Raw genomic sequence first — 13,583 nt, 5'->3', positions numbered from 1 at the left:
TATTTATTTATGACATTTTTACCCCACGTTAGCCCGAGAGTGACTCAGGTTCAATGTGACTTACATAACAAACAATTAAATGAATGGTACATATTAAAAATTACATAAACATTATAAAGTACAATAATTAATGCTATAACATTGGCTTTGTAAAACAAATATATGTAGTGAATTAACCTGGATGCAACTTTTCTTAAGGGCACATGGATAGAGAAGAAGATTAAATTAAAATTAAGTTTGTAAACAAAGAATTGAAGATGAGTAAATATGGGTACAATTAGGGCTAGATTGGATTAGGATTGTTGTTTTATCTTCCATATAAATGTATAAATAGATAAAAACTATAGTCCTAAATCAAGTGACTGAAAATTTCCCTCTTTTACTACTAGTGCTATTTATAATTTCTGAAGTGCTATGAGACGCACACAGTGCTGTACACAAACACATAAGAGATGGACCCTACTTAACAGAGCTTGCAATCTATTTAAGACAGACAAAAAGGACATAAGAGATTAGTAAATTTAATTTCTTATAAGAATGATTAAAAACAACAGGGGTATTAAACAGGGGAATAACTGCTGGGAATAGTTTAAAAGCAGCCTCAAAAAGGCAGATTTGACTAGGGCTAGAGGAAGCATGACATACTGATTCAGGAAGTTAATTCCAGACTTAAGGCACAGCAAGATAGAAAGAATGAAGTCTGGAGATGGTAAAAAATGCATGCCTTAAGAAGAGAAGTTCCTTGGATCCTGTTTAGGTCAGGGGAGAAGAGGTACATATGTACACACATATGCTCTAATTCTATAAATTTGCATGCCCAAATTCGTACACACAATTTATATAAGGTTGGTTGCACGTGCAACATAATCTAATAATTTGCTTTTAAGGTACAGGGCTGGAAAGGTTATAAATGGAACACTGTGCTGTATTATTGTAAAATTTGTGTCATGTTTCAGTGGTGAACTTCTGAATTTTTGGTTGCATTTGCTTCATGTTGGAGTTAATGAAAAAGATTGAAACATAATTTGCTTTTAATTGGAGTTAACAACCAATTATTGGCTTACATTAGTGTTAATTGACACTGATTGGCACCAATTAGGAGTTGTACACCCAATGGCCCTTAGTCACTATTCTAGAAATTGCATGCGCAAAGGGGCATGAGTGGGTCAGGGACCTGCCTAGGAGTTAAGCTTGGTTATAGGCACCTAACTGCAGACAGGTGCCAGTACTTACACCAGCCTTTGCTCATGCCTAAAATTAGCTGTGAAACTGTGGATTTATACTAGTACAGTGATACCTCGGTTTTCGTCGATAATCTGTCCGAAAACAATCGGCGAAATCCGAAACCGACGAAGACCGAGGCAATTATTTCCATATGAATCAACACTGGAAAGCAATTGAATTGTTTGGCTAGATGCGCAGGGTGATGCTCACACAACGAGAAACAATGCCACGCTGAGCAGGAGAACGCGTGGGTCGCCCTTTGTTTTCGCAAAATTAGCAGCAAGGTCACGTGGACACGTCGATAAATCCGAGGCAACCAACGAAATCCGAGACAAATTTTTCACGGAAAAAATCAACGAAAACCGAAACCGACGATAACCGAAGTCAACGAAAACCGAGGTATTACTGTATTCTATAAGGGCAGTTCCACATTATTGAATGCATGCTTATCGCCTATATTTTGGTGCTGTTTCTTGAATCTACCTCACGCTTTCCAAGCAAAATTCTGCCTGCACAAAGAGCCAGTGTAGGTGGACCATCTGAAGCAAAAACATCAAAGCAAAATCAAGCGCCTAGTTTTCTTTAACCCACACCTGTACCGTTTTCCTCCCTACAAGGACAGTTTGAAAATTCCCCTAGATACCAACCGGTTCTAACTTTATCGTTTCTTTGTTTTCCTAAGCAAGTCGTATCTTTTACACCCGTTTCTGCTTGACTTTCAGAATATTTTACAAGTTAATTACCCCTGGGTAAAAGGAAAACTTTTAATTGGTGTTCTGTAGGTTGTTCAGAGATAAAGATACATCGTAGAAATCTTGAAACTCTAACAAGTTATGCCCTAAAGGCTCCTGGCAGCCTACCTTCCTCTGCTTCTTCAGATAAATATAGGGTGTCTATGGGTTTGGAAGAAACTATTTACACTATAGCAAGAGAGTGAAAGCTTTACTATTCCGGGTGTGTGTGGTCGTTATACTGAGGGACAGCCTGCCCTTGTGTTTATTTATTAAGATTACGTTCATTCATTATTTATGTGAATTTTAAAAAAAAACTTTTTTCATTGTATTTGTGTGTTCATTTTATACTCTGCTTCCTACACTGCTTTGGACGATTCTTTTCAATGAGTTAGGGGTTGTCTATCACCCGAAAAAAAAAAAAATCCCCATCCGAGCCAGCCACTACAAGGAAAGAGTCCAAAGTTCTTCAAAACCAAACTCATTTCATAATTTCTCTGCCCAGATAATTCCATGAGATGCCCTGCAGAATTCTTAGAAATCGTTCTGCTGTGTTTTCTTTTTCCCTGCATGACATACGTGATATGGCCTCTCGTGACAGTAGGATCCCAAGAACTGCAGATCAGTTATTAAGCAGCCAAGCGGGGTGGTTGGGTTCCTGGGACGAGAGGTAATTACAAAGTCCCTGAAGTACATCCTCATTTCTTTGGTATTTTTCTACCTGCCCAGATGGAGAAATGGGTTGGACTTCACAGGTGTTTCAGCAAGGGGAGGAGTAGCCCTGGACTACTTATAGGGCCAGTGAGCAGTGCTGTCTCTGCACAGGGCTCAGGAGAGGCTTACCTGTCCTGCCTGAAGATGACCAAGTGTGGGGAAGACTGCAGCTAACATTGGCTTTCCTGTTGGGACACAGCCACAATCTCTGCGAGCTCTTGCACTTGTAAAATCAAACCTTGACGTTTCTCTGCCCGGCTCAATATTTTCAAGTTCTGCATCTCGGAAGACTCCCCTCGGACCCGCTTGAGAGCACCACAAGAAACTTGCACCCATGGGACCCGAGGTAAATGATTCCAGCCTGAATTTACAGTGAGTTAGGAGATTTGCCTCTTGGCACTCATTCTGTGAAGATCAGAATAGAGCTTTGTTTGTTTGCTTTCCCGTTATCAGGTTGGTTAGCTAGATGGCTACCTGCACTTAAGACAGAAATGCTCAATGATACCTGCTGGTTCATTTCTGCACCTACCTGTCTAGAGGTTATATTTTATTGTTAAAACTGGGCCTTGATACAAAGTAAAGTATCCACTCATGTGATCTACGTGGGCCCTGCAAATGATTCTGTCATGCCCTCTATTTCTCTATTGAAAATTATTTCATAGGTACTTGCAAGAAGTATAAAATGCATCAATTCCGGGCGATGTTACAGATGCTGGATTGCTTATAGACAGTTCTCTTTTTTTCTAACAGTATTTAGGGCTGTTGCCTGGACATAAATATTTAGGTTTTCACACTTGAAACAAATCCATATTTCGGACCTTCTTAGTTGCCTAACAGAGTTTTCTCCTGGAATTTGCTGTCTTGTGCTTTGTGTTTTAACCATCACCACCTTTTTAAATAATCTAATTCCTTCCTTCTCCCTTCCTTCTTTATGTGTCTAAAATTGCTTTAGTGTTTCCTTGCTTACTATTGATGTTTTCAAGGCTACAATGTAATTTATCATACCTTGACAGACTAAAACATTTTCCATAGATGTTCAGTAATTGGTGTCTGCTGGATAGCTATTAACAAGGAAGATTTGTGGAAGGCAAGATTAAAGCCATTATGGATCTGCATATCTTGCTATGTGGTTAAGATCCTTCACTTACAGAATTGCAATTATGGCCAGTGAAAGACTATGATGTCATAAGCAGAGGATAATAACTTTTGTTATATAGGACTAGATTCTATATACCATTCCTAAATATTTGGCACTGAAATTCACCTAAGGGGAAGGGAAATGGGACTTGATATACCGCCTTTCTGAGGTTTTTGCAACTACATTCAAAGCAGTTTATATATATTCAGGTACTTATTTTGTACCAGGGGCAATGGAGGATGTCAGACTCACAGAATCAGAAGCCTGCGCGGCCGCGTTGCTGATGTGCAAGGGCAGGCTTCTAGATGGAATGTTGTTAGTGGAATAGCAACACTCCATGTAGAATCTCAAATAGTAGCAACAGAATCTCAATAGTAGCAACATTCCATCTAGAATCTCCAATAGTAGCAACATTCCATGTAGATTCTCAAATAGGGAAAGGGAAATGGGACTTGATATACCGCCTTTCTGAGGTTTTTGCAACTACATTCAAAGCGGTTTACATATATTCAGGTACTTATTTTGTACCAGAGGCAATGGAAGGTTAAGTGACTTGCCCAGAGTCACAAGGAGCTGCAGTGGGAATTGAACTCAGTTCCCCAGGATCAGCACATTCTATAAAGTATGCCTCAATTTAGGCGTACTTTATAAGTCTCAATTTCTGTGCAGTTTATAGAGCGCCTGCACACTTGACTAAATTTAGTGACGGACAGTTATGCCAAGTAAAACCTGGTGTAAATTCCAACACCTAAATTAGGTGCAGACCTGATGTATTCTGTAGCAGTGTGCATAGATCTTAGAAACTCCCATGACCTGCCCATTTCACAACCATATCCACGCCCCTTTTCAACTATGCGACTAAGAATTTACACAGTAGACAGTTCTGTGCCAACTAGTGTCAATTGCTTAATTGGTAATTATCAGTGACGATTGGCTTGTTAACCAATTAGGTTATGCACATTGTTATGGAATATGCTTTGATTTCTGCATGGAATCTCAGCATGATATATAGAATCTGGGGATAATGGTTATCCATAATCTTTGAATTTTAGCCTTCCTTTGCAAATAATGTTCAAGGCAGCTTACAGTATGATTGTGTTCAGGTACAAAAAACCTCTTCTCCAAGTGGATACCTGAGGCAGCTGGAGAGAAAGTGACTTGCCCAAGGTCACATGGAGTGTCTGTGGGGGAAGTGGAATTTGCACCCTGGTTTTCTTGCTTCTCAGCCCATTGCTTCAATCATGAAGCCACTCCTGAGACATGTGAATGTTGACTGTTCTTTAATAAAAGAGCAAGAAATTCCCCACGCATACAGACTAGATACAGGTCACTGGCCAAACACTAGTTCTTTGAGTTTTCCTTATGCTTTTGTTAGCAATTTAACGCCAAGAAAGTGTGCTTAGGGTCCTCCTCAGTATTTCTAAAGCCAGTGGGTTGGCATGGGAGGGGGGGGGGGGGGGGAGGAAGAACTATGAGTGGGGAACTCTGTCCAGCTCGCTCAGGGGCCCTTTTACTAAAAGGTTGCCATGCGGCAACCTGGAACTACCACTGGCCCAACATGTTTTTCCCGTGATTCAGGGCCCTTTTTTCTGCTGCGGGTAAAATGCCCCCCCCCCCTCCAAAAAATGGTCATGCAGTAAGATAACTCTTACCGTGTAGCCTTGCTGCGGGAAGCACTTACCGCTATCCATTGAAGTGGCAGTAAGGGCTCCCGGCAGTAACCCGGCAATGTGAGACGATGCCCAATTACTGCTGGGTTAACGCCATGCTATTATATTAAAAAAACATTTGACACACCAGACATGGCATGCATGCATGAAAGAGATTTGCATATAATGGAGGCAGTATATGCAAATCAAGTTCATGCATATTCATTGTGGATACCCTAAAACCTGACTGGTAAGGGGTACTCTGGAACTGGACTCGGGGAAACACTGTAGTACACTATACATATACAGATTTCCAAATACTGTTAAACACTTTTGACAGCAGACACTTCCATGGGAGCCCCACAGGAACTGCTTCCATCCCGGCGGGAACCCCACAGGTTCTGCAGAATTCCCATGATCCCCATTTCCGTGCAGGTCTCTACTTTATAGTCAACTTAAATCCTCCACATTGTTGATGGTCACACCCCTACGAATAACTTGTTGCTGACTTTTTTCCTCTTTTCTTTTTTGCTTTTCTCTTGGCTTATTCTTTTCTATTAATATATTAGTCATATTTCCACAGTATAGCTTTATTTCATGGAATGATTGCTCTTTGCAAAAAAATAAATGAAAGGCAAGCTGATTAATTCTGACCCTTTATCTTAAGGAAACTTTTCAGCTGACCATAACCAGATTGACTTTCTGCTGAAAAGATGCCTGAATCTAACTGGGTAAAACCTGACTGGCTAGACTTGGGCCTCCTATTTCTGGGGGTAGTTTTGCAAGAGACTTGAGCATGTAGTCAAGCAGGCTCTGGGAACACATAGTACTTGTTTTTATGTGATAGGCACTTGATAAAATATATGCCTACATTTATTTATTTATTAGGATCTATTTGCCACTTTCTTGAAGAAATTCTCTCAAAGTGGTGTACAGCGAGAACAAATCAAATATAGGCAATAGACAATTACAACACTAAAAATATTCAAATAACTGGATATAGTATGTCTTCATATGCTACTTATGGAGGAGTGGCCTAGTGGTTAGGGTGGTGGACTTTGGTCCTGAGGAACTGAGTTCAATTCCCACTGCAGGCACAGGCAGCTCCTTGTGACTCTGGGCAAGTCACTTAACCCTCCATTGCCCCAGGTACAAATAAGTACCTAAGCCACATTGAGCCTGCCATGAGTGGGAAAGTGCGGGGTACAAATAAAAAAAACATAATACACATTAAAACATTTGAATAGGCAGTATAGGGTGTAAGTGAAGGTGGAACATGCAGACAGATAAGATAGAGTAAAAATAGACAAAATAGGGGACTAATTTAAAGATGGTTGCACATGAGGTCAGAAAGGTACATGAATATGATCTCAGTTAGGATATGGATCGATAAGCAGTCTATATGCAAATTTGTGCACAGGTAATCTTGCCTCGAAACAGGTTAAACTTTGTACGGCAGCTTTTGAGGAGATAATTTCATGAGGCACATTGGATCATATGTTGATTTTGTGAAATAGGTATAACATATTTGTCTATATGACTTTTCTGCCTAGGCATCCTGGCATAGAATTACCCTCTGCATGGTTATGATTGAGCAGCTGTCACAAGGCTGTCCTGGGAAAGCCTCCTTTCCTGCCATGCTAAGAATTAAATTCAACTGCTTAGGCTGTAGGGGGACATTTTTTAAAAGTAGAGCTTTAACAAGGTAACTCCTAAATGTAATGGGATAAACATTTCGAAAATGGACCCTTTGTATGTTTGTAATGCATTATGAGTTCTTGGAACTATTCCTGAGAAATTAATAAAATTAATTACAGAATTGCATTGTACTTGTACAGAGGACGATAATATTTGTTAACTAGATAGCTCTAATGGGTGCCATGCTGGTTAGAAATGGTGCTACTGTTTGCATGACAGTGGCAGGGATGCCGAGAGGGGGGGGGCGGGGGGGGGGGGACAAAATTCCCCGGGCCTGGGCCACCAGGGGGGGGGGGGGCCGGTGCCGCAGTCCCACCCGCCCGCCCTCAGCTCTGTCGTCGACCATCTGCCACCGGGCCGGGCCCCCTGCATTGAAATCACAGCGCTTCTCACCTCCGTGTGAAAGCGCTGCAGGCAGCAGCAGATCGCCTCCCTTCAGGCCTCCTTCCCTCCCTGTGTCCCGCCCTCGTCTGATGTAACTTCCGCGAGAGCAGGACACAGGTAGGGAAAGAGGCTTGAAGGGAGGCAATCTGCTGCTGCCTGCAGCGCTTTCACATGGAGGTGAGAGGCGCTGTGATTTCAATGCAGGGGGCCCAGCCTGGTGGCAGATGGAGGGGGGCAGTGGCCTCGAGGGGGTGGAGTGACAGTGGCGGTCACCTCGGGGGGGGGGGGGGGGGGGGGGTCAGCCTTGCCCCGGGCCTGGCCCAGTCTCTTGGCAGCCCTGGACAGTGGAAAGCAGTGTTGATTAACAGTTAGTGCAAAACAGCCCAAGATGAAACAACCACAGTATTGGTAGTTTTGGATTTAGCACATGCTAATCCTGCATCAAAAAGTATTTTTTTATTTTTTGGCGCAAGAGGTGAGGTGTGTCTGGGGTAGAGAGCAGGCGTACCTGTGCTAATTGGATCGTGCAGGCACATTACTGTGCATTACCCGATTAGTGCAGGAGCCCTTACCGCGGTAAGTGCTCCCAATGATATTGGCCATTACAAAAATAACAACAACAACAACAAAAAAAAGATCATTTTACCGCCATGCTAAAAGTGGCCAGTGCACATGGGAAACCGACGTGCTAATTGCAATGGCAGCCACTTCTTAGCATGGTTTAGTAAAAGGACCCCTTAATCACGGGTGCTATAGAATCTCTCCCATTTTCTGACTGTGGTAAAAATGTTTAGTGTTTCTAGCCCATTGTTTCACCAAAGCAGCAAAACCAAAACTTGCAATATATGTCTACATTCAGGAACCTCTGCCTTTTTTTCTTACTAGAGAAACCCCGACATATATTCTGTAGAAATGAATGGGACGCAGGATCTAGAGAAGCCGGAAAAGGGAAATGATGACCCAGGAAACTATAAGGACCTCAAAAAGAAGTCACCAAAGAAGAAGAAGAAAGGCAAGAAAGTGGATGCTCTTAAACAAGAACTTGAACTGGTGAGTGCTGGTTTTGATAGAGGGAGAAATCCACCGTGATCTACACCAGTGGTTCCCGGATCTGTCCTGAGGGCCCCCCTCCACCCCATTCACCCAGGTTTCCAGGACATCCACAATGAATATACATGAGAGCAGGGGCGTATCTGGACTCTGGCAGTAGGGGGGGCCAGGGCCAGAGGGAGGGGGCACATTTAGCCCCCCCCCCCGCCATTGCCAGAGCCCCCCTGCCACCAACGACTCCCCCCGCCATTGCCAGAGCCCCCCCCTGCCACCAACGACTCTCTCCACCTCCTCTCCCGCCGCCAACCCTCCCCCGCTGACGTTGTTTACCTTTGCTGGCGGGGACCCCAACCCCCGCCAGCCAAGGTCTGCTTCCGCCTGCTTTTAAAAATAATTCTTCAGCTGGCGGGGGACCCCAACTCCCGCCAGCCGCCGAGGTCTTCAAAGTTCTTGTTCGTCGTCCTCCGTGGCCATGCTGTACGCTGCTGATTCGGAGTCTGTCTGACGTCGCACCATGCCAGCTGAAGAATTATTTTTAAAAGCAGGCTGAAGCGGACCTCGGCTGGCGGGGGTTGGGGCTCCCCGCCAGCAAAGGTAAACAACATTAGCGGGGGAGGGTTGGCCAGGGCGAAATCTGCGGGGGCCCAGGCCCCTGTGGCCCCACGCAGATACACCCCTGCATGAGAGACATTTGTGGCCTAGTGGTTAGGGTGGTGGACTTTGGTCCTGGGAAACTGAGGAACTGAGTTCAATTCCCTGCACAGGCTGCTCCTTGTGACTCTGGGCAAGTCACTTAACCCTCCATTGCCCCATGTAAGCCGCATTGAGCCTGCCATGAGTGGGAAAGTGCGGGGTACAAATGTAACAAAAAAATATATATATATTCATTATGGATGTCCTGGAAACCTGATTTGCCTGGGGAACCCCCAGGAGAGATTGGGGAACCTCTGATGGTCGCATTATTTTTCCTCAGGAGGTTTTTTAATGTGATGGCATCATTTTGTCTCTAGTGAGGGTCAGGTGCCAGTCTTTAAATGTCATTCACCAGTCCCCTTCGAACTGTGAGGGTCTCAATCTCAGTCCAGGAGGAGGGACCACCCTCAGTTCATACCTCACACCCTGTGCTTGGACCTTAGTTAAAAACTGCTTAGAAGGGATGTGGTCTGTGGACAAGTCATTCTCTCCCACAAAAAGTCTTTTTTCATTCCTTCTCTGGTCTGGTTGGGAGGAGCATTTAGTACATGATGGCTTTTCATTCTTTCCTCAAATAGCCATTGACTCTTGTTGTTTTACTGAAAACGTAAGGACACTCATTTATTTCTCTATAGACTATGCAAAGTAGCAGCTGCCTTTGTCATTCGGGTTTGATCATTCTATTGCTAGAGGCAAATCTCCATCTATTATTCAGTGGGCGACACTGAAAGCCTATCTTTAATTCCATGGCCAGATAAAACTGGTGCAAACTTCTTCCCAGCTGCATCTAGAAAAGGCTCAAAGCCAAAATGCCCACTTTGTACAATGATTTAAAAAAAAAAAAAAGCACTTGCATTCTAAAATGCAAATTTACACTAGCAGCAAAGTAAAGGAAGAAAAAAAGGGAGAATTAACACATATAGAGGTTGATATTTAAAGTGATTTAACTAGCCAGAAACGGCTCCTGGTCTGTTAAATTGCTAATTTTCAGCTGCACAACCGGTTAGCGCAGAACTGAAAATCAGCTATTTTGGAGGTGTTGGCACTTGGTTGGTTAACTGCTGATATTCAAACACAGCAAACAGAAGTATCTCCATAACTACAAACTACACAGTGTATAAAAAAAAGAAGTAGGGAGTAGACCAGATGTGTATTCAAGCATAAAATTCAAAGACTGATATTCAGCACTTAACTTGCCAAGGTAACTGCGTAAATAGGACCACATAAAAGCAGCGGTGTAGCTACGTGGGGCCAGGGGGTCCTGGGCTCCCGGTAGATTGGGCCCTGGACCCCCCTGCCGATGACCCTCTCGACCTCCCCTTCCGCAGCCAACCCACCGTCGCCTGCCTTTGCTGGCGGGGGACCCCAAGCCCCGCTAGCCGAGGTCCTCTTCTTCTCGCAAAAGGCTTCCTTCTGTTTCTGACATTGCACGTACAATGTGCAGGATGTCAGAAACAGAAGGTTGGGGTCCCCCGCCAGCAACAATAGGCGACGGCGGGTTGGCGGCAGGAGGGGGGTCAAGAGGGTTGTCAGCGGGGGGGGGGGGGGGGCAAAGTTGGCGGCCATATTATTGAAACGAAAGATGGACGCCCATCTTGTTTTGATAATACAGGTTTCCCCGCCTCTTCGCTGGGACGTCCTCAAGAAAACTTGGGCGCCCCTTTCGATTATGCCCCTCCATGTGTCCAACGTGTGTCAAATTGGAACTACTGCCTGGCTACCACATGCCCCGTGCAGTAATTCCATTTTTGACGTGTGCCCAAAACACGCAGTAGAAAATATTTTCTATTTTCTACCACGTGGCATTTACCCGTCGGTAATCAGCAGTTTACATGTGCTGGCTGTTTACAGCCTGGTTAGCACATGATACCTTACGCTAAGTCAATGGATGGCAGTAAGATCTCAGGCCAAAAATGGACATGCGCTGGTTTTAATTTTGCCGCACATCCATTTTTGGCCACAAAAATAGCGCCTTTTTTTCAAGGTGTGCTGAAAAATGGGCCTGCACACCTTAGTAAAAGGGCCTCTTAATGCTGAAGTTCTGGGTTTAACACCGGCGGAATATCGAGCCAATAACTGTTAGTGTGAAGGAATAAATTTATAAACATATTAATATGGTTTATGTAATGGGTACAGTATTTATTTCTGATCTTGATAATATGCACGTTAAAACATTTGTTTTAGGTCTGTTCTTAATCTCAGGCAAGTTACAAAATTTGTCATCTTAATTTGTGCAACAATGCACAAAGGAACCCTTTTACGAAACTGTGGTAAACTTTGTAGATCACAAAAGGGTGGTGGCCATGGTAGGGGCATGGGCCAGTCATAGGCGTTCCTGAAAATTATTTGCACTGTTACAGAACATGCCTGAGTCGCGCCTAAATAAGATGTTGGCATTTACAACAGGTTTCAGTTGTCGTAAATGGCTGCGGCTAAATTTTAGTTATGGGACAGCCACTACACGCATTCTTTAAACCACACCTAAGTTTAGGTGAGTTTTATATAATAGAATTCACTGAGGGGGTTTTGCATTGCCTATTTGGAGTGGCCTGGTGGTTAGAGCACCGGTCTTGCAATTGAGAGGTGGCTAGTTCAAATCCTGCTGTTGCTCCTTGTGATCTTGGGCAAGTCACTTAACCCCCCCCCCCCCCCCCCCCGGTACAAACTTAGATAGTGAGCCCTCCTGGGACAGAGAAATATCCAGAGTACCTGAATGTAACTCACCTTGAGCTACTACTGAAAAAGGTGTGAGCAAAATCTAAATAAATTAATTTTGTGCCATATATAGAATCTGGCTCTTAGTGTGTATGTGTACTAAAAGGTGTTAAGCCCTAATGTGAAAATGCTTACTTGCAAGATGTGTTAACCTGCTTAAGGTGTTATTTACATTTCTGATTTATTTGTTGCTGCAGGTGTGTCATTGGCAGGGAAGCATTAACCGGATAGCGTACATTAATATGGACACAATAACTGGTTAATGCTGGCTTAACACATGAGCCCTTAGTGTCTCCTAATTTTTTTTTTCAAGTAATGCAAACTAATGCAAACATTAGCACACAAACTGAAAAAAAATTGAAAAATGGATTTAGCATGCGGAAAAGTCCTGCGTTAGCATGCGCTTAGCCTTTTTCATAGCGTCCTATAGTAGACATACCCCCAGTATGTGATAAGTGCGGAGCGCAGGCTGCTTAACCCTTGCACACCCATTCTCCGCCCATGCCGCACATCCTAACACGAAAGGCACTTAACACACGGTTTACCATGTGGTAACTGCTGTAATAACATGAAACCCTGTAGTGTGGTTGTGCGCTTGCAGTTACCCTGCAGTTTACCATGTAGTAGGTGCTGCATCACTTTAGTAAAAGGGCCCCTTTAATTTTAGCTGCATTAGAGGGGTAGGGACAGAAATAGCACTTGTACGTTTCTGTGTTCAAAAGTGGCGTCTTCAGCTGCTCAAAAAGGTTGTGCAACTATGCAGTTTTCAAAGCGAATGGATGCACATGCTTTTGTGCTTTCAAAATTGCTGCAAAGTCTCTGGGTAAACGGGCTTTCTTTTTTTTAGGAGGACCACAAACTGAGTACAGAAGAATTGGAAGAAAAGTTCTCTACCAGTATCCTCAAAGTAAGTCAGAACGAAGGGAGGTGCTAATTGTAATGCTGGGGAGTCAGAACAATTTGTGGAGTGGAGGAGTTGTGGAAAGCTGTTTCTGACCCTTGTCTAAAGTAAGCTTGTGTACTCCCAACACCTACGGCCGAGAATCTCTATAGGCATTCATATATTGCACTTTTGGCAGGATTTCCTGGTGAGATCGGGTTAAATTTGGGCCAAGGAATACCATACCATACCACACCATTTCTGCGTTTGCATCCCGTCTATTTGTACATAAGAATTGAAGCGGGTTAGAAAATTAAGCCAAAAAAACGAACAATTAAAACATATATCTAAAATCACTCAAAATGATTGTTAAAACAAATAGGTCTTCAATGATTTGCAGAACCACAAATAATTAGTCATTGTCCATATAAATACTGGAATAGTGTTTCATAAACTGCTAGATTGGTAATTAAATGAACTTTCATGACATTTTTTAAGTAACACATGCTTAACTGTAGGAAAACCATGGAGACGAAGATCTGAAATGCATAAATTAACCATGCTGGACTGGGAATCTCAAAGTATAATGGCTTTAAATATAAATAAACCTTATTAAAATGACAGAAAATTATATGGAGCCACCCCGGCAGTGGCAGTCAAAACAAAGGCCGCACACTCACACCTACACCCACAATTGCATTTCAAGC

General features: G+C 43.4%; 1 protein-coding gene across 2 annotated transcripts in view; it reads left to right on the top strand.

The window, feature by feature from the left end:
* Positions 1-2,792: 2,792 nt before the first annotated feature.
* The window catches only part of ATP12A (ATPase H+/K+ transporting non-gastric alpha2 subunit), a 54,883-nt gene continuing 44,092 nt past the window's right edge, over positions 2,793-13,583 (top strand). For both annotated transcript variants that reach the window (XM_030221154.1, XM_030221153.1), the window contains exons 1-3: positions 2,793-3,015; positions 8,424-8,588; positions 12,844-12,903. In XM_030221154.1, the coding sequence (XP_030077014.1) occupies positions 3,004-3,015; positions 8,424-8,588; positions 12,844-12,903 (237 nt within the window). In that variant the 5' untranslated portion in view covers positions 2,793-3,003. The remainder of the gene's footprint in view (positions 3,016-8,423; positions 8,589-12,843; positions 12,904-13,583) is intronic.

Source organism: Microcaecilia unicolor, chromosome 12 (genome assembly GCF_901765095.1).
Source record: "Microcaecilia unicolor chromosome 12, aMicUni1.1, whole genome shotgun sequence".
In the NCBI taxonomy this organism is placed as follows: domain Eukaryota; kingdom Metazoa; phylum Chordata; class Amphibia; order Gymnophiona; family Siphonopidae; genus Microcaecilia; species Microcaecilia unicolor.
This window is presented reverse-complemented; position numbering and strand designations above follow the sequence as displayed.